Source organism: Mustelus asterias, chromosome 7, assembly GCF_964213995.1.
Source record: "Mustelus asterias chromosome 7, sMusAst1.hap1.1, whole genome shotgun sequence".
Classification (NCBI taxonomy): Eukaryota; Metazoa; Chordata; class Chondrichthyes; order Carcharhiniformes; family Triakidae; genus Mustelus; species Mustelus asterias.
Genome location: NC_135807.1, coordinates 130,794,547 through 130,815,290, shown reverse-complemented (window position 1 = coordinate 130,815,290; position 20,744 = coordinate 130,794,547). Strand labels below are relative to the sequence as shown.

General features: G+C 45.0%; 1 protein-coding gene across 3 annotated transcripts; it reads right to left on the bottom strand.

Annotated features, from left to right (window-relative positions):
• Positions 1-5,799: 5,799 nt before the first annotated feature.
• On the bottom strand, positions 5,800-13,882 carry txnl4a (thioredoxin-like 4A). 3 transcript variants are annotated; one of them, XM_078216835.1, is made up of 5 exons: positions 13,730-13,865; positions 11,420-11,610; positions 11,084-11,275; positions 10,440-10,543; positions 6,440-7,540 (listed from the first exon to the last, which is right to left on the bottom strand). In XM_078216835.1, the coding sequence occupies exons 3-5, from the start codon at positions 11,234-11,236 to the stop codon at positions 7,369-7,371; spliced, it is 429 nt and encodes a 142-aa protein (XP_078072961.1). In that variant the 5' UTR covers positions 11,237-11,275; positions 11,420-11,610; positions 13,730-13,865; the 3' UTR covers positions 6,440-7,368. The 3 variants fall into 3 exon arrangements, with proteins under 3 accessions (XP_078072960.1, XP_078072961.1, XP_078072962.1); XM_078216834.1 differs by lacking the exon at positions 11,420-11,610 and having other exon boundaries at positions 5,800-7,540; positions 13,730-13,864; XM_078216836.1 differs by lacking the exon at positions 11,420-11,610 and having other exon boundaries at positions 11,084-11,269; positions 13,730-13,882.
• Between the last annotated feature and the right edge of the window lie 6,862 nt (positions 13,883-20,744).

The window sequence follows — 20,744 nt, the reverse complement described above, 5'->3', positions numbered from 1 at the left end:
CCCTTACTGTCCAAAGATGTGTAGGTTCAGTGGATTAGCTTTGCTAAATGTGCAGTGTTATGGGGATAGGGCAAGGTTTGAGTCTGGCTAAGATGGTGCAGGCTCGATGGGCCAAATGGCCTCCTTCCGCACTGTAGGGATTCTATGTTTCATAGAAATCATAGAAACCCTACAGTACAGAAAGAGGCCATTCGGCCCATCGAGTCTGCACTGACCACAATCCCACCCAGACCCTACCCCCATATCCACCCACTAATCCCTCTAACCTATGCATCTCAGGACACTAAGGGCAATTTTTAGCATGACCAATCAACCTAACCCGCACATCTTTGGACTGTGGGAGGAAACCCACGCAGACACGAGGAGGATGTGCAAACTCCACACAGACAGTGACCCAAGCCGGGAATCAAACCCAGGTCCCTGGAGCTGTGAAGCAGCAGTGCTAACCACTGTGCTACCGTGCCGCCCCACTTTCTGTTTCTGTTGATACTCGAAGTTTTGCAGTGCCAAAAACTACTTATTTCCATATCTTGATACTATTTGATAATGACTTTTGTTTCCGCTGTCTTCCAATTTTTGATTATTACTTTTCTTCCTTTGCCAGCTTTGTTTTTCTCCCAGTCAGATTTCCTCAGCTCCCCATCCTCCTGTAAAATAGTTGAACACCTTCCCCAACAGCACTGGGAAATCTCTCTGCGAGGAAGCCACAGTCCTGCTAAGAGGTGACTTGTCCTCGTACAAGTCCCACCTGCCCCAGAACCGGTCCCAATGCATCAGAAATCTAAAGCCCTCCCTCCTGCAACATCTCTCCAGCCACATGCTCATTTGCTCTATTTTCCTATTTTTGTACTCACTAGCAACTGAGTAACCCTGAGATTACTGCCTTTGAAGTCCAGTGGCACAGTGGTTAGCACTGCTGCCTCACAGTGACAGGGACCTGGGTTTGATTCCCCGCTTGGGTCACTGTCTGCGTGACCTCTTTTTAGGTCAAACCAAAGAAACAAACTCAGATTAAGTCAGGATAAAGCAAAAGGGGCAGCTCCCCAAAAGGAGGGGGAACAGCCTGAACAAAAATCAAAGTACAAAGGAAACTTAAAAACATCACTGTCTGTGTGGAGTTTGCACATTCTCCCTGTGTTTGCGAGGGTTTCCTCTGGGTGCGAGGGTTTCCTCCCACAGTCTAAAAGACGTGCAAGTGAAGTGGACTGGCTGTGTTAAATTGCCCTTTAGTATCAGGGGGACTAGGAGGATAAATACATGGGGTTATGGGGATAGGGCCTGGGTGGGATTGTTTTCGGTGCAGGTTTGATGGGTTGAATGTCCCTCCTGCACTGTAGGGATTCTAGTTCTAATATTGTTCCCAGCTCTTCAAAATCTGCTTTCAGGATCTCATCCTTCTTTCTACCTGTGTGATGGTAGCAATGTGGGCCACACCTCTGGCTGCTCATGCTCCCCCATAAGAATGCCCTGCAGTCATTCAGTGACGTCCTTGACCCTGGCACTAGGGAGGCAACATACCATTACAGGTCAGGAATATCAGAATTAGTAAACTTATTCTTTCATTTCTAAATGGCATGTGTGTGCAGAAGCCTGCTTTATGCAGTGGTGCAATTGCACTTTATAGGGTACAAGTTTAAAGTTAAAGTTCATTTATTAGTATCACAAGTAGGCTTACATTAACACGGCAATGAAGTTACTGTGAAGGTGCTGTGTTTACAGCCATTGAACAAAACAGTCAGGTTGAAGTAGCTCTTTGCTTGATGGGTACATAGATTCAAACCTTGATTCAAAGCCAGGGTTGTTTTTTTAAAGTTCCCATGGTCCTTTTCAAATGTTGCATGGAATGGAGAGACAATATTGGAACTTAGAGAGACATTATTTGAACCTTGAATATGCAGTATAAATAAGGATGGATCAAGTGCGTGCTAGGAATAACACTAATTAAGAGCAATTCTGGAAAACATGATTTTGATGATCTAGAGGTAATCTTTACTGATCATAGAATCCCTACACTGCACAAGGAGGTCATTCGGCCCATCGAATCTGCACCGACCACAATCCCACCCAGGCCCTATTCCCGCAACTCCACATTTTTACCCTGCTAATCCCAGGGTCAATTTAACATGGCCAATCAACCTGACCCGCACATCTTTCGTCTGAGAGAGGAAACCGGAGCACCCAGAGGAAACCCACGCAAACATGGGGCGAACATGCAAGCTCCACACAGTCACCCAAGCCGGGAATTAAACCCGGGTCCCTGGCGCTGTGAGGTAGCAGTGCTAACCACTGTGCCACCGTGCCGTCCTTAACTTGATAACCGATAAAAATATAGGGCACAAGAAGCATACACGAGGGACTTTGTTTTGTTGCTGTAACAAAGAGTTGGCCCATAACCATTTGCTTCAATTAGCCTATTCTGTTGAGGGCACCTCTCTCTCCCATACCTGCATTCGGGGTTGCAGCTCCTACAGTGCTCGAGTGTCTCCAACTAACCGTGTAGCTTCTGAACTTGCCTGCCATCCTCAATTGATCTTTCATTCAGAAATCGCAGCATACATGTCACGCTGATCCTATCTGGGTCAGGACTCTAGGTGTCAGGATAATTTCCAGGTCCTGACCCAAAAATAAAAACCTGCCCCCGATGTCCCTCAAGTCATCATTTTAGGCGCAAGTCCAGTAAAATCAGGTAGGCTGTTCAAGCCTTACTCTGCGAACACTAAAATCCACACTCTGAACCCTTCCCAGTCCCAGATTACTAAGGCCAAGTGCAGCACCCCACAACTGCTACCTGGCAGAGATCATCAAACCCAGCACGGAAAAAGAAGACTTCCTTGCATCTTCTGGTCCCTATGATTCACTATTGCATGAACCGGTATATTCATTCACCCACTTCAACAAGGACATCTTTTACAGTTCAGTTTTTTAAAATGGGATGGCAGAAATCAAAACACTCTTTTGGAACTTCAGTCTGGATTGCCTCGAATCTCAAGGAAAATCTGTAAAATCAAAAGGTTGTAAAATGGCAATAATACTTTTTAAAAATGAAACTCTTCTTTCATTTTAAGAATGTCAGTTTAGCCATGGAGTACCAATTTCAATTTTTAGGGCAGCAGGATGGCTAGCGTTGCTGCCTCACAGCGCCAGGGACCCGGGTTCGATTTCGGCCTCGGATGACTTGTGTGTGTGGAGGCCGCACGTTCTCCCCATGTCTGCATGGGTTTCCTCCCACACTCCAAAGATGTGCAGGTTAGGTTGATTGGTCAGGCTAAATTGCCCCTTAAGTGTTAGGGGGATTAATGGGGTAAATACGTATTTCCAGGGATAGGGCCTGGGTGGGATTGTTGTCAGTGCAGGCTCGATGGGCCAAAAGGCCTCCTCCTGCACTGTAGGGATTCTATGATTCATGAAATACTTGTTAAAAAGTTCAGCTAAATTACATGCAACTCCTTTCAAAGCATTGGAAGAACACAAGGAGATGGCCATGGACACCGTGAAACATATTTCTGGCAGGGCAGAGAAAGGATGTCAGACTTTGGGAATTATTCAATTTACAGTGCGAGGCACAATTAGCCAATTTGTCACATAAGAAGACAAGAACTAGGAGCAGGAGTAGGCCATCTGGCTCTTCGAGCCTGCTCCGCCATTCAATAAGATCATGGCTGATCTTTTCGTGGGCTCAGCTCCACTTACTCGCCCGCTCACCATAACCCTTAATTCCTTTACTGTTCAAAAATCTATCTATCCTAGCCTTAAAAACATTCAATGAGGTAGCCTCAACTGCTTCACTGGGCAGGGAATTCCACAGATTCACAACCCTTTGTGTGAAGAAGTTCCTCCTCAACTCAGTTCTAAATCTGCTTCCCCTTATTTTGAGGCTATGCCCCCTAGTTCTAGTTTCACCCGCCAGTGGAAACAACTTCCCTGCTTCTATCTTATCTATTCCCTTCATGATTTTATATGTTTCTATCAGATCTCCCCTCATTCTTCTGAATTCCAATGAGTATAGCCCCAGACTACTCAGTCTCTCCTCATAAGCCAACCCTCTCAACTCCGGAATCAACCTGGTAATCTCCTCTGCACCCCCTCCAGTGCCAGTATATCCTTTCTCAAGTAAGGAGATCAAAATTGTACACAGTACTCCATGTGTGGCCTCACCAGCACCTTATACAGCTGCAACATAATCTCGCTGTTTTTAAACTCCATCCCTCTAGCAATGAAGGACAAAATTCCATTTGCCTTCTTAATTACCTGCTGCACCTGCAAACCAACTCTTTGAGATTCCTGCACAAGGATACCCAGGTCCCTCTGCACAGCAGCATGCTGCAATTTTTTACCATTTAAATAATAATCCATTTTGCTGTTATTCCTACCAAAATGGATGACCTCACATTTACCAACATTGTACTCCATCTGCCAGACCCTCGCCCACTCAGACTATCTATAGCTCTTTGCAGACTTCCAGCATCCTCTGCACACTTTGCTCTTCCACCCATCTGTGTAATCTACGAATTTTGACACACTACACTTGGTCCCCAACTCCAAATCATCTATGTAAATCATAAACAATTGTGGTCCCAACACTGATCCCTGAGGCACACCACTGATCGCCAACCAGAAAAACACCCATTTACCCCCACTCTTTGCTTTCTGTTAGTTAACCAATCCTCTATCCACGCTAATACATTACCCGTAACACTGTGCACCTTTATCTTATGTAGCAGTCTTTGGTGCGGCACCTTGTCAAATGCCATCTGGAAATCCAGATACACCACATCCACAGGTTCCCCACTGTTCACTGCACATGTAATGTTATCAAAGAATTCCACCAAATTAGTCAAACATGACCTTCCCTTCATGAACCCATGCTGTGTCTTATCAATGGGACTTGTATCCAGATGTCTCGCTATTCCTTCCTTGATGATAGATTCAAGCATTTTCCCTACTACAGAAGTTAAGCTGACCAGCCTATAGTTACCTGCCTAGGTAACAAGGAAGACAATTTGTTGCATCAATCGAGGAATGATTGGGACAGCATGGTGGCACAGTGGTTAGTATGGCTGCCTCATAGCTCCAGGATTCAATTCCAACCTTGGGTGACTGTGCGTAGAGTATGCACATTCTTCCCATGTCTGCGTGGGTTTCCTCCAGGTGCTCCGGTTTTCTCCCACACTAAAGATATGCCGGTTAGCCTGATTGGCTATGCTAAATTGCCCCTTAGTGTCAAGAGGACTAGCAGGGTAAATACATGGGGTTACAGGGATAGGGTGGGACTGTTGTCGGTGCAGGCTCGATGGGCTGAATGGCCTCCTTCTGCACTGTAGGGATTCTAAGTGTAGAAGTTTTACAACACTAACAAACTGACTTTTTTCCCCCCCGATTGAAAATCCACATTGCCAACTGGATTATTTTTTTAAATTGGTGCTTTGCAATACCCTGAGGTGATAGGAGGCAACGTCTGCACCCAGAGATTAGATTAGGGAATGTAACAAAAAGAGTTACTGGCTCATTATTTCACCACCAGCTGTTATCACCTTCCCCCAACCTTGCTCCTGTTAAGATGCTATGAAAAGACAAGCTGCTTTTCACCTTCATGTCTCTTGGAAGTCTGCTGAATTGTTACACCTGCCGGCGTCACTAATTTGCAAGTTTCAGTTACTCTGAACTTGTTCTGTACACAAGCAGTTGACATCCAGACAGCAGCTAAACCGAGAACCATTACCTAAATTACACTGGCCTGCATTAAAAACATGAGTGACAGTCGAGTAACCCTCATCATTGATCAGAACTGTAGTGCAATCGGATAGTTTAAAATTTATTTCTTAGTGTCACATTAGGCTTACATTAACACTGCAATGAAGTTACTGTGAAAATCCCCATGTCACCACACTCTGGCTGTGCCTGTTCGGGTACACTGAGGGAGAATTAAGCATGTCCAATGCACCTAACCAGCACATCTTTTGGGCTGTGGGAGGAAATCGGAGCACGTGGAGGAAGCGCACGTAGACATGGGGAGAATGTGCAGACTCCGCAAAGACGGTGACCCAAACTGGGAATCGAACCCAGGTCCCTGGCGCTATGAGGCAGCACTGCTAACCGCTGTGCCACCGTGCTTCTCCGGATAGATAACTGTTGTAGACATTCCCTGAGATGTAAAGTGCATTTAAATAAAAGTATTAATTCACATATTTGACTGCAAAATTATATTTAGGTTTAAATAGTCTTGGGTGTAATTACTATTGCTTCTTTTTTATGAAGAAACTAAATTTTCTGTCTAGATAGACATGGAATCATCTAATAATACTTGGGATTAGTACAAAAAGATCACATAACTTGAGGAAAAGTTAGGTTCTATTAATTCCTAAGTGGTGTCCATGAAGTTAAGCAAGATTACTTAGTGGGGATGTATACGCAACTTATGTATGAGTAAGAAATACAAGATGGCATTATATGAAGGCGTTTATACCTTTGTAAAGGTAACTTACATTGTGGCAGCAAAAGAAAATGTAAACAGGAGTTGAGGCTCACAAACACAAGAAAGAATGCACTTGATCGAGAAATTGTACCGTGTTTACCATGTTTCAGCGGCAATAATCGCTTCAATTAAATCTAAATAATTGTTTTCCAAATTAACTGGTTGGTACAGCCCAAACAAATAGCTTATCATCTGCTCAGGCCATACCAGGATAAATCTCAAACTGCTCTCATATCACACCTTTTTAAAAGACAAAAGACCCTGCATTTTGAATGTCACGTTATGACGGACGCACGCACGCATAATAAATATTGTGTAAAAGTTAGATGTGTGGCCAGGAACGAACACACTAAGCATTGATGCCCGTCAACATTTGAAATAATTACATTTTATAATTTCTTCCCAACGTGGGCTGAAAATTTAGCCCATTACATGGCTTGTTAAAAAAAAATACAATACGCAACCACTGTTAGGAAACACTGGCTTATACCTTTCCAATCAGAATGCTGACAAAAACCATTTTAAATAGATTTCTACCAGAATTAAGACTAAAGAACCCAAGTCCAATCAAGTGTCACTTCGATTTTAAAGGGTGAACTATAGTGGGTCGAATATTCCAACTATTGTACCAAAAATCTAATATTATCAGATTCAGGGCACAGTGCAGAAGAGTCCTTTTTAAAAAAAGAATAAATCAACAATTTCTATTCAGCTCAACATAAAGATATGGATTTAAAAATCTCCATTTCCATTCATAAATCTTGTAGCAGATACGAGGATATTCAACGCAGATGTATAAACACAGGTGCGATCCAAGGGTTGGGATTTTATGTACAACGGTGACACTTCCAGGATGGAGGTCGTAGGAAACTGATCAGCTGAACATCCATTACACCTCAGTATCTATATTTGGTGGAGTAGTCCTTTGGAGATACGACAAGACCCCTTCCCTTGCGGGCTCCTCGGTAAACTGTCTCAACAATGTCAATCATCTCCTGTTTGTCTTCCATCGGCCAATTAATCTTGTTATTGTTGCCGGTGCCTAAATCAATCATGATGTGCTTGTTTCTGGAAAGAAAGAACGAATAATCATGGAAGGAAACGTTAAAGGATTAAAACAGAACTTTCTGCTGTTCAAAGTTCGGACTGAAAAACAAATGCTTGGTAGTGTATTTTCTTTGAACTCATCCATAATTAAAACTTGGTGCACGAGTGCTGGGTCAAAATCCTGAACTCCCTCCCCAACAGCATTGTGGGTGTCCCTACATCACACAGAATTCCAAGTTAACACGGGGGCCTCACAGCGCCAGGGAACCGGGTTCCATTCCAGCCTCAAGTCACTGTCTGTGTAGTACTTGTACGCTCTCCCTGTGTCTGCGTGGGTTTCCTCCGGGTGCTCCGGTTTCCTCCCACAGTCCAAAGATGTGTGGGTTAGGTGGATTGGCCATGCAAAATTACCCTTAGCGTTAGGGAGATTAGCAGGGTAAATGCATGGGGTTATGGGGATAGGGCCTGGGTGGGATTGTTGTCGGTGCAGGTTCAATAGGCCGAATGGCCTCCTTCTGCACTGCAGGGATTCTGTGATTCTATGGAGGCGGCTCGTCACCATCATACCAGCAATTAATGATGGGCAATAACTGCACCAACAAATTTTTAAAAGTGTAAAAATCTTGGGAAGGGAAAGTAAAAGTTACCAAGGAAAACAGAATTACAAATCAACTTATTTTAATACCTTTCAATAATTAGCCGGTCCAAAGGGGGCCAATTATTTTAATCTGTTCAAAAAATCAGCACTTGAGTTTTAAAAATCAATCTATTGGTCATTAATAGAACTACGGTAATGTATAAAAAGAGTAAAAGACCACTTTAGGTGACAATGCTGTAACGCTATTTAACTGTTAATATAAACAACTAGCTTGGAACAGGAAGAAAGGAATGGATAAAGAAATGTGTATTCGCTCACAGAATGTCTCTCAAGTGAACATGACATTGCGTCAAAGAGAATCTGACACAGTGTCCCTTCATACAGCTCAACCATAAAATTTAGCCAGTTTATCACTTGCTCCCTTCATGGACATGATGTGGAGATACCGGCGTTGGACTGGGATGGGCCCAGTAAGAAGTCTCACAACACCAGGTTACAGTCCAACAGGTTTATTTGGAATCACGAGCTTTTGGAGCGCTGCTCCGATGGAAGAGAAAAGCAGGGGTCCAGCCATTCCACCCTACAAGCTGCGTTAGCAGAACACAGTGAGCTAGTTTCAAGCATGCTCTGTATTGGTTTTGTTCACAAAGACCAGACCAACGGGGGAAAATAACCAAAAATATGTGCTTGGTTTAGGAACAGTATGTGCTGTGCACTCACTATACAAATGAACCACTAATGGAGCTGGCAGAGAGGCTTGACATCGTGTGATGCAAAACTGGAGTTACATTACAATTTTTAAGGGTCGTTCTTGACCAACAATGTTTTTCTTTAAAAAAGTGACGTGCTCTTTAAGGGTCACAATGGCTGATTTAGCAGAAATTCCCAAAGTGTTTTTGTGTTAAGGGTCCATTTGTAACTCTGAGTATTGTGTCCAGAATTCAAGGGCTGTGACAGATTAAGCTAGCTGCAATGTAGCAGTACAGTAGCAAGAACTGGGCACACAGTGTACACTTTCAATTTTATTACAGGGAAAAATAACTCACAAGGAAGTATTTCTATTAATCACAGAATATCATGGGAGGCCATTCAGCCCATTATGTCAGTGCTGGCTCTTTGCAATATCTCCAAGTTTACGTTTATTTATCATTGTCACAAGTAAACTTATATTAACACTGCAATGAAGTTACTGTGAAAATCCCCTAGTCGCCACACTCCGACGCCTGTTCAGGTACACTGAGGGAGAATTTAACATGGCCAATGCACCTAACCAGCAAGTCTTTTGGACTGTGGGAGGAAACCGGGGCACCCGGACGAAACCCAGGCAGGGACGGGGAGGATGTGCAGACTCCGCACAGTGACCCAAGCCGGGAATCGAACCCGGGTCCCTGGCGCTGTGAGGCAGCAGTGCTAACCACGGTGCCACCGAATTGATATACTGGAAAAATAATTCCCATCCAAAGTGAAATAGCATAGATGTTTAAATGGTCGCATGTTTCAAATCTTTCAATTACAAAGCAGCAGGTTCTGGAGAAAGTATGTGTGTGGAGTGTGAGATGAGCTAATAGTTAGCAAGCACTCAGACACCTAGTGTGTCACTCAGATTCGATGCAGGTGGCCACTATAAAAACCGATTGCTGCAAAATGGGAGAAACCTTCAGACCCTGTGGGAATGGAAATCCTCTAGTGATGTGGCTGGGGATATACATTAGCCAGGACATACAATAGATCTTCAATGCCGAGGATGGCGAAAGTGTCCAGTGCATCCAAAACTGTACCCATACCGTGATGACCAATCTCAGATCGGTTCCTCCAGTACTGATCTGCAGTTGGCTGCAAGTTATTCAGAATGCTCAGCGAGGAAGCAAGCTTGTCAAACTGTGAACGAGTGTGCCCAGGAACTTCCACGCACTCAAAACAGTTAAGCGGCCTTTGTGCAAGTGTAGTGTCCTGGGGGACTGAAGTGCCTCAAGGGCGCTTTTTAAACTCAGTTTGAAATTACACTGGAGTTACATTACGTCCAGTGTCAATCTAAGGTGATGGGAAACTGCTTTCTCAGGGAGTCTGCCACTACGCTTTTAAACTTACGAAGTGCAGTACTCTGCTTTATAGCAATTGAGGAGTTAAACCAATGATATTATATGGTATTATAGTCAGATGGCAATTTGTGAAGAACGATGCAGGCAACACTGCCATCCTGTGCATATTGTACAACTTTGGTCCTGTTCATTCGATTACTAAAAATGCAAAATCCTAATAAAATTTGATACGGGTTATTTCTTCCAGTTACGCTAATTGTTTAAGAACTGTGATGAAACATACCTGAAGAAAAACATAACTGTGCATGGGTCATACAATTCGTACATCTTGTTGAAGTCTGGCACCTCCGTGATATCCACAAGATAGATTACAGCAAAGTTTTTCACCTAAAAAAAAATCTTGATTATAGACTTTATTGGAATAAACTGTAGACAGGAACTAAAAACTGGACTACTTAAAGGGTCATAAAATGAAGAATTTCATATGCATTCGATATTTATAAAGGGGCCATAAACGCAAGTATACCTGGTATATCAGCACTTTTTTTAAACAAATAAACTTCTGCATTTATATGCTAAATATTTTATTTGACATTCTTCAAGATTTAAATTTGACACATCTTTGAATGTTACAACAGGGGGGAGAGGGCAGGGAAATGGTGGCACATTGGTAATGTCATAGACCTAATAATCCAGAGGGCCAGGTTCCGGGGATATGGGTTCAAATCACACCACACAACAGCTGGTGGAATTCAAATTTAACGAATAAAATCTGGAATTGAACCTTAGTTTCATGGCCGCTATCAAAAACCTGTCTAGTTCACTCAGTTCAGTTTTTTTTTCAGGAGTATGCTGGGTAGAACTCGCAAGAAGTCCCCGGCGCCATCTTGAATCTTGCTGCAACTCGAGAGGATTTCAAAGGCTTACCTTTTCAGCAATACTATACAACACCTCGTCCATTTTCATGCAAGTTGGATCCCAGTCGTGACCAAAGCGAATGACAACAACACGATCCTCCTCCGACAGAATGGCCTGGTCCACTTGCCAGCCATTGTGGAGATGCGGCAGCATGTACGACATTGCGACAAAGAGTTGGATAACTTCCGATACCTGCTGTTACTACAAAGGAGGACAATAATTAAATAACTTCTGAACCAGAAAGAAATTTCAGCTTGTGAATGAAGACTATGTGTCATTAGATGGAGGAAATAAATCAATTCTAAAGACGTGGGCAGACTGAGGTAAATAAATAGTAGCAAGCACCTTTAAGGAGCAGAATCATAACTGTGATCGTTGGTAGTCACGTAATTGTCAACTTGTATTTATTCAGCAGTAGCATAGTGAAATGGGACTGCGATGCTTCACATGGATGCTATGAAGAACATTCTGACATATGGAGACATCCAGGTATATGAACAAAAGCCTGTTCAAAGGGGGCAAGTTTTAAGGAGCATCTTAAAGAAAGAAAGAGAGGTTAGAGATTCTTTGATTGGAGGCCCAAAGCTAGATTCAGGCTGAGCACTGATTAGGTTACTGGTGAGTGAGTGTTGCCTGAAAGCACATTTGTTGACTTCTCACCCCTTTGCTAATGATCGAGAGTTGGCGATAGATTAGCAATTGGTCGGGTTGGATTTATCCTGTCCCTTTTGTGAACAAGGCAAACATTGGAAATATTCCACACTGCTGGATAGCTGCTACTGTTGCTTTTCTGAAACAGCATTGCTGCCGTGGCGGCCAGTTCCCCAACACTACAGTAAGAATGTTGGTATGGCTCATAGCATTCTCGGTGAAATTTGTGGAATGAGTCAAATTGACTGAAGACTCTCACCAATTTTTACAGCTGCACCATAGAAAGCATCCTTTCCAGATGCACCTCAACTCAGTATGGCTCCTGCTCTGACCAAGACTGCAAGAAACTACAAAGGACACAAGACCTGTCTTCCCTTGCTTTGCCAATCCCTGTTCACAGAATTTTAACTTCAATACCATCATCTTCAAATTTCTTCTTGATCTGACGTCTGCAATCTTCCGCAGGAATAATATCCCATTACCTGCTCTTCTAAGCCTGCTGTGTATTTCCTTTTTCACCAAGTGACGAGAGCATACGGGGTGGCACAATGGTTAGCACCGCTGCCTCACAGTGCCAGGGGCCCGGGTTCAATTCCGACCTTGGGTCACTGTCTGTGTGGAGTTTGCACACTCTCTCCGTGTCCGCGTGGGTTTCCTCCGGGTGCTCCGGTTTCCTCCCACAATCCGAAAGACGTGCGGGTTAGGTGGATTGGCCATGCTAAATTGCCCCTTAGTGTCTAGGGACATTAACAGGATAAATACATGGGGTTGCGGGGATGGGGCACGGGTGAGATTGTTGTCGGTGCAGGCTTGATGGGCTGAATGGCCTCCTTCTGCAATGTAGGGTTTCTATGATTCATTCAATTAACACACCTCTGCAATCTGGTACAGTCTCCCAAAACTCTTCCACCTCGTTACACTTCTCCCCACCGGAATAGTGATCCAGAGGTAATGCCTGGCACTCTCCCACCATTTTGTTGGTGTTTTTGGAGGCAGAGCAGACTGCGCCCATCAGCACACTTGGCACTTTGTGACCAGCAAGCACCACCCAGACTGGAGTGGGCAATCGACACCCAAGGGATAATGGGAGGCAGGGGCGGGAGGATCAGGATATTGAATTTAATGATCAGCCATGATCAAAATAAATGGCAGAGCAGGTTCGAAGGGCCGAATGGTCTACTCCTGCTTCTATTTTCTATAATACCAATTTGATAAGTGTTGTAATTCCAATTAGTTATGTCCCTCTTTTTCAAAAATGGGGAAGGGGTGGACGGCACAGTAGCACAGTGGTTAGCACTGCTGCCTCACAGCGCCAGGAACCCCGGTTCAATTCCTGGGCTTGTATCACTGTCTGTGTGGAGTCTGCACGTTCTCCCAGTGTCTGCGTGAGTTTCCTCCGGGTGCTCCGGTTTCCTCCCACAGTCCGCAAGACGTGCTGGTTAGGTGCACATTGGCAGCGCTAAATTACCCCTTAGTGTCCCGGAATGCGTAGGTTAGAGGGATTAGTGGGGTAAATATGGAGGATTACGGGGATCGGGCCTGGGTGGGGTTGTTGCCGCTGCAGACACGATGGGCCAAATGCCCTCTTTCTGCACTGTCGGGTTTCTATGGGTGCCGATTTCTGTTTGATGACACTAAGTGGGGGAGGGGTTGCTGCTACATCTTATTCTCAAAGCTGACCATTGAATCAGGACTGATACTGAGGAATATAAATTGTTGTTTGAGTCATCAGTGCCCTGAGCCACTGATATAGCTCATGTCGTGCTGGAAGTCGCCTGTTCACTTTTAAAACATGCTGCTGGGAGTAGATAAAAGAACTGAGAAGGTTTTTCGACAAGCAAACAATGATTTTGAACAGGTTTTTAGACAGTAAGCCTGGTGTGTGTGTGTGGAGTGACACAGTGGGGGATGGTCAGAAAGCAGAGAGAGCAATAAACATGCTGCAAATACAACAGAGATAAAGCTTGCTGGAGGGACTGGAATAAAGAGCTGGCCGGAGCTCACCTGGCTCCCTCTCGGGCACGGATTACCGGGAGTTCACGCCGTCCCGGGACCCCCTGGACACGCACCAAGCGGCAGCACAACCTCTCCCTCCCTCTGCCCCCGGCTCCCGCTCCAGGGGCTCTAGCAACCAAGATGGCGGCCAGCGGCGCAGGCGCGGGATCTGCCGGGGAAATCTCGCGCGATGCCTCACTGCCGGCCTCTGCTGGCGATGGGGCAGACTGCACCCTTACAACCCCAGCTAATGCTGTTGCCAACCCTCCAGGATTGTCTCCAGGACTGGAAGGTCAATCTCCAGGACACTGTTCCATTTATTTTTATTTTTTTATTTATTAGTGTCACAAGTAGGCTTACATTAACACTGCAATGAAGTTACTGTGAAAATCCCCTAGACGCCACACTGAGGGAGAATTTAGCATGGCCAATGCACCTAACCAGCACGTCTTTTGGACTGTGGGAGGAAACTGGTGCACCGGAGGAAACCCATGCAGACACGGGGAGAACGTGCAAACTCCACACAGACAGTGACCCGAGCCAGGAATCGAACCCGGGTCCCAGCGCTGTGAGGCAGCAGTGCTAACCACTGTGCCACCATGCCACCCTCAGTAGGACACTTCCATTTATTTTATTTTTCATGTGAGCCAAGGTTTGGTCCTTGAGACTATGGACTGGGACCTGAGCCACAATCCTCTGACCCACGCCGGGGTGGTGGGGGGGTGGTTTGCAGTGGTGTGGTGGTATTGTCGCTGGACCAGTAATCCAGAGACCCAGGGTAAATGCTCTGGGGACCCGGATTCGAATCCCACCATGGCAAATGGTGAAATTTGAATGTAATAAAAAATCTGGAATTATAACCTTGAAAAGTTGTCGTAAAATCCAATCTGGTTCACTAACGCCCTTCAGGGAAGGAAATCTGCTGTCCTTACCCAGTCTGGCCAACATGTGACTCCGGATCCACAGCAATGTGGTTGACTCTCAACTGCCCTCTGAAATAGCCTAGCATGACACTCTGTTCAAGATCATAGAATCCTACAGTGCAGAAGAAGGTCATTCGGTCCATCGAGTCTGCACCAACCACAATTCCACCCAGGCCCTATTCCCATAACCCCATGCATTTACCGTGGCTAGTCCCCCTGACACTAAGGGGCAATTTAGCATGGCCAATTCACCTGACCTGCACATCTTTGGACTGTGGGAGGAAACCCACCCAGACACGGGGAGAATGTGCAAACTCCACACAGACAGTCACTGAAGTCGGGAATCGAACCTCGGCCCCTGGCACTGTGAGGCAGAAATGCTAGCCACTGTGCTGCCCCAAAGGGCAATTAGGGATGGGCAATAGACTAACCAACGACACCCACATCCCCGAACGAATAATAAAAAGGACGGCTGCCAATGGCCAATAATGTGGTGGTTCTAGAAATAACAATAAAGTTCTAGAACTAAAAAAAAGTGATGAGTTGTGATGAAAGGCCACAGGTCTGAATCTGATTCTCCTCTGCAGATGCCGCCTGATCTGCTGAATATTGCCAGCATCTCCTGTTTTTATTTCATTTCAACAGCTTCCATAGTGTTTTGTCTTGGTGCTGTGGTTGAGAAAGTCCTGGAAGTGGGTGAACCACAGATAATTACAAATAAATTGAATGCAGAGATTTGAAAGAAGAGTTAATTGGGACCCCCCTGTTCTTTTTTGTTGCGACTTCAACACAATGTGACGTTCTCTCTGCCCATTTAAGGCACTCTTTAAAACTTACTTCTTTGACCAAAATGTTGCTTGCCTGTTCCAGTGTATGCGCTGGTGTGGCAGCAGATTTTTTGATGTGAACTGCTAAGTTTTTAAGTTAAGATGCAGCAACCAAACAAAAGCATAAAGTTTAATAAAATTCATGAACAGACTGATAGTAAACAGGGATTTGTTGTCCCACAGTGAAAGAAAGAGTATCAAGGGAAACGTCTGCAGTTCAGTCCGAAGCTGTTGCGTTTGATAAACTTGAACATCGGAATAGATTTCATGAAATATTTGGTGACAACATTAGATGGCGCTGTGTACCATGAAATGACACATCCAACACCAGAGAAAAGTTTAAAGTTTATTTGTTTGTGTCACAAGTAGGCTTACATTAACACTACAATGAAGTTACTGTGAAAATCCCCTAGTCGCCACACTCCGGCGCCTGTTCGGGTAGGCACAGTAAGTAGCCTCACAACACCAGGTTAAAGTCCAACAGGTTTATCTGGTAGCACGAGCTTTCAAAGCGCTGCTCCTTCAGGCACTCACCTGATGAAGGAGCAGCACTCCAAAAGCTCGTGCTACCAAATAAACCCCCTGTTGGACTTTAACCTGGCGCTGTGAGACTTCTTACTATTCATGTACACTGGGGGAGAATTTAGCACAGCCAATGCACGTCTTTCGGTCTGTGGGAGGAAACCGGACCGCCCGGAGGAATCCCAGGCAGACACGGGGAGAAGGTGCAGACTCCGCACGGACAGTGACCCGAGCCGGGAGTCGAACAAGGGTCCCTGGCGCTGTGAGGCTGCAGTGCTAACCACTGTGCTGCCCTCACGTATACCATTTTATGCTGAATGTGAGAAGGAATTGCATGTGAGTGGCAATCACCCCTTGTCTCACTGTTACTGTTGAATGCACTCAGAGAAAAAGTTACAATTCCAGAGCTGGAGACCAAATCAGTCCTTGAGCCCGTTTGTGGCCTTTCCTATCAGAACTCTTAACAGGAGTTTGATGAATTGGGTGACGTATATCCTCATGCTAGTTCTCACTGACTGATTATTTTAATGTTCAGGAATCCTTTTTAATATACTTTAATTAAAATTAGACTTTTGTAATTGGGTAATTTTCTTTCTTTTTATTGTAATAGAACATAGAACATAGAACGGTACAGCACAGAACAGGCCCTTTGGCCCACGATGTTGTGCCGAGCTTTATCTGAAACCAAGATCAAGCTATCCCTCTCCCTATCATCCTGGTGTGCTCCATGTGCCTATCCAATAACCGCTTAAATGTTCCTAAAGTGTCTGACTCCACTATCACTGCAGGCAGTCCATTCCACATCCCAACCACTCGCTGCATAAAGAACCTACCTCTGATATCCTTCCTATATCTCCCACCATGAACCCTATAGTTATGCCCCCTTGTAATAGCTCCATCCACCCGAGGAAATAGTCTTTGAACGTTCACTCTATCTATCCCCTTCATCATTTTACAAACCTCTATTAAGTCTCCCCTCAGCCTCCTCCGCTCCAGAGAGAACAGCCCTAGCTCCCTTAACCTTCCCTCATAAGACCTACCCTCCAAACCAGGCAGCATCCTGGTAAATCTCATCTGCACTCTTTCCAGCGCTTCCACATCCTTCTTATAGTGTAATGTATATGTAATTTTAAAAAGAATGAGCAGTGTACCCAGAGTGAATTTCTGTGTGGATAATGAATTGAAACTGAATTGGATTGAATGGAATAAAGTCCAGTTAGGTGTCAGCAGTGCTTTGGCAGGTGGGTCCCTCACCTCTGAGGTGGAACATTCCATTCTGGAGAGTCTAAAATCTAGGCCAACACAAGAGTACAGTACAGACGGAGTGCTGCACTGTCAGAGCTGCTGCCTTTGGAATGAAACCCTAAAAAGGTTTAGATGCTAAAGGACCCTAAGGGTCCTTTGGCATGGCGGCAAAGTGGTTATGAGAATTAATACTTTTATTTAAAAATGCACTTTACATCTCAAGGAATGTCTATTACAGTTATTTATCTGGGGTGGCTCAACGGTTAGCACTGCTGCCTCTCAGCGCCAGGGACCCGGGTTCAATTCCTGGCTTGGGTCACTGTCTGTGTGGAGTTGCACGTTCTCCCCGTGTCTGCGTGGGTTTCCTTCGGGTGCTCTGGTTTCCTCCCGGAGTCTGAAAGACGTGCTGGTTAGGTGAATTGGCCATGCTAAATTCTCCCTCATTGTACCCAAACAGGCGCTGGAGTGTGGCTACTAGGGGATTTTCACAGTAACTTCATTGCAGTGTTAATGTAAACCTACTTGTGACACGAATAAAAAGGTAATCTTTAAAGGTGAGCTTGCTTTCTCAGCTGAAAGATCTGATTGCACTGTCAGAGGGATGAGTAAGGAGCTTCACTGTCCTGACTAATATATATCTCTCAACAAACTTCACTGAAAAAAACACAGAAAATGCTGGAAATATTCAGCCGTTCGGCCAGCATCTGTGGAGAGAGAAACAGAGTTAATGTTTTGGGACTGAGGCCTTTCATGAGAAAAATCAATGTCCCGAAACATTCACTCTGTTCCTTACTCCGCAGATGCTGCATGACCTGCTGAGTATTTCCAAGATTCTCTGTCTCAGTATCAGATTTCATAAGAACATAAAAACTAGGAGCAGGGGTAGGCCATCTACTTAGGGCGGCACGGTAGCACAGTGGTTAGCACTGCTGCTTCACAGCTCCAGGGACCTGGGTTCGACTCCCGGCTTGGGTCACTGTCTGTGTGGAGTTTGCACATTCTTCTCGTGTCTGCGTGGGTTTCCTCCGGGTGCTCCGGTTTCCTCCCACAGTCCAAAGACGTGCGGGTTAGGTTGATTGGCCATGCTAAAATTGCCCTTAGTGTCCTGGAATGCATAGGTTAGAGGGATTAGTGGGTAAATATGTAGGGATATGGGGGTAGGGCCTGGGTGGGATTGTGATCGGTGCAGACTCGATGGGCCGAATGGCCTCTTTCTGTGCTGTAGGGTTTCTAAGATCTGGCCCCTCGAGCCTGCTCTGCCATTCAATAAGATCGTGGCTGATCTTTTCATGGACTCAGCTCCACTTACCCGCCCGCTCACCATAACCCTTAATTCCTTTACTGTTCAAAAATCTATCTATCCTTGCCTTAAAAAAATTCAATGAGGTAGCCTCAACTGCTTCACTGGGCAGGGAATTCCACAGATTCACAACCCTTTGTGTGAAGAAGTTCCTCCTCAACTCAGTCCTAAATCTGCTTCCCCTTATTTTGAGGCTATGCCCCCTGGTTCTAGTTTCACCCGCCAGTGGAAACAACTGCCCTGCTTCTATCTTATCTATTCCCTTCATAATCTTATATGTTTCTATAAGATCATCCCCTCATTCTTCTGAATCCCAATGAGTATAGCCCCAGTCTACTCAGTCTCTCTTCATAAGCCATTTCCAGCCATTGCTGTATTTTAAGACCATAAGACCTCGGAGCAAAAGTAGGCCATTCGGTCCATCGAGTCTGCTCTGCCATTCAATGAGATCATGATTGATCTGATATAATATTCCTCAACTCCACTTTCCCGCCTTATCTCCATAAACCTTGATTCCTTTACTGATTAAAAATCTCTCTATCTCAGCCTTGATTACTAGAATTTTGTCCTTTATTTTTCTGATAGAAGCTGGCGATTGCTTCATGTGTTAATGAGCTGCGAGTTGCCATTTTTGTGAGTGGATTATTATTTCTACTTTTGAGAACTACAGGGCATTAAATATGTTTTTTGTCTGAAAGAAATGACCGAACCTCTACCACCCTCTGTGGTAGAGAATTCCACAGATTCACTGCCCTCTGAGAGAAGAAATTCCTCCTCCTATCTGTCTTAAACGGACGACCCCCTTTCTCTGAGATTATGCCCCCTGGTCCTAGACTCTCCCAAAAGGGGAAACAACCTCTCAGTGTCTACGCTGTCAAGCCCCCAAATAATCTTGTATGTTTCAATTAGGTCACTTCTCATTCTTCTAAACTCCAATGAGTACAGGCCCAACCTACTCAACCTCTCCTCATAAGAAAATCCCTCCCTACCCAGAATCAACAGAGTGAACCGTATCTTTCCTTAGATAAGGGGACAAAAATAGTTCACACTGTTCCAGGTGTGGTCTAAGTAGTGTCTTGTATAGTTGTAGCAAAACTTCCCTATTTTTATGCTCTATTCCCTTCGAAGTAAAGGCCAATCTTCCATTTGCCTTCCCTATTACCTGCTGAATGTGTGTGCCAGCCTTTTGTGATTTATGCACAAGGACCCCAAATCCCTCTGTGCTGCAGCTTTCTGCAGTCTTTCCCCATTTGAATAACATTCAGCTCCTTTATTCTTCCTACCAAAATGCACAACTTCACATTTTCCTGCATTGTATTGCATCTGCCAATTTTTTGCCCACCCACTTAGCCAGTCTGTATCTCTCTGTAGACTCCTTGGGTGGGATTTTCTGGCCACGCTCGCCCCCAAAACCAGAACATCCTGCCCGAGGTCAACTGTCCTTTGCATGGACTGCAACCGCGCCCCCCCCCCCCCCCCACCAAACCCCCCCCCCCCCCCCCCCCACCTCCCCACCTGCCCGCTACAATTCCCGTGTGGGCAGGATGGAAAAATTCCCCCCTTTGTGTCATCCTCATCACTTGCTTTTGTTCTCACTAGAAAACTGATTATTTGATTTGATTTATTATTGTCACACGTATTAGTTAACAGTGAAAAGTATTGTTTCTTGCGCACTATACAGACAAAGCATCATGTTCATAGAGAAGGAAAGGAGAGGGTGCAGAATGTAGTGTTACAGTCATAGCTAGGGTGTAGAGAAAGATCAACTTAATGCAAGGTAGGTCCATTCAAAAGTCTGACGGCGGCAGGGCAGAAATTGTTCTTGAGTCGGTTGGTACGTGATCTCAAACTTTTGTAACTTTTTCCCAAAGAAGGTTGAAGAGAGTATGGCTGGGGTACGTGGGGTCCTTAATTATGCTGGCTGCTTTTCCGAGGCAGCGGGAAGTGTAAACAGAGTCAATGGATGGGAGGCTGGTTTGAGTGATGGACTGGGCTTCATTCATGACCCTTGCAGTTTCTTGCGGTCTTGGGCAGAGCAGGAGCCATACCAAGCTGTGATACAATGAAAGGATGCTTTCTGTGGTGCTTTCTATGGCTATGGATTCTTAGCTCTTGATCAGAGTGCAGTTTGTCGGATTTTCTGTGTAAAAACTGGCCATGACATTGCAACAGTATAGAATCATAGAAATCATAGAAACCCTGCAGTA

Excerpts from the sequence above, each read along its gene's own strand:
- txnl4a (XM_078216836.1), bottom strand. The coding sequence starts at position 11,236 with ATGTCGTACATGCTGCCGCATCTCCACAATGGCTGGCAAGTGGACCAG. Across the intron at positions 10,544-11,083 it reads TGTATAGTATTGCTGAAAAG|GTGAAAAACTTTGCTGTAAT; the intron begins GTAAGCCTTTGA and ends ATTTTTTTTTAG. Across the intron at positions 7,541-10,439 it reads ACAGTTATGTTTTTCTTCAG|AAACAAGCACATCATGATTG; the intron begins GTATGTTTCATC and ends CTTTCTTTCCAG.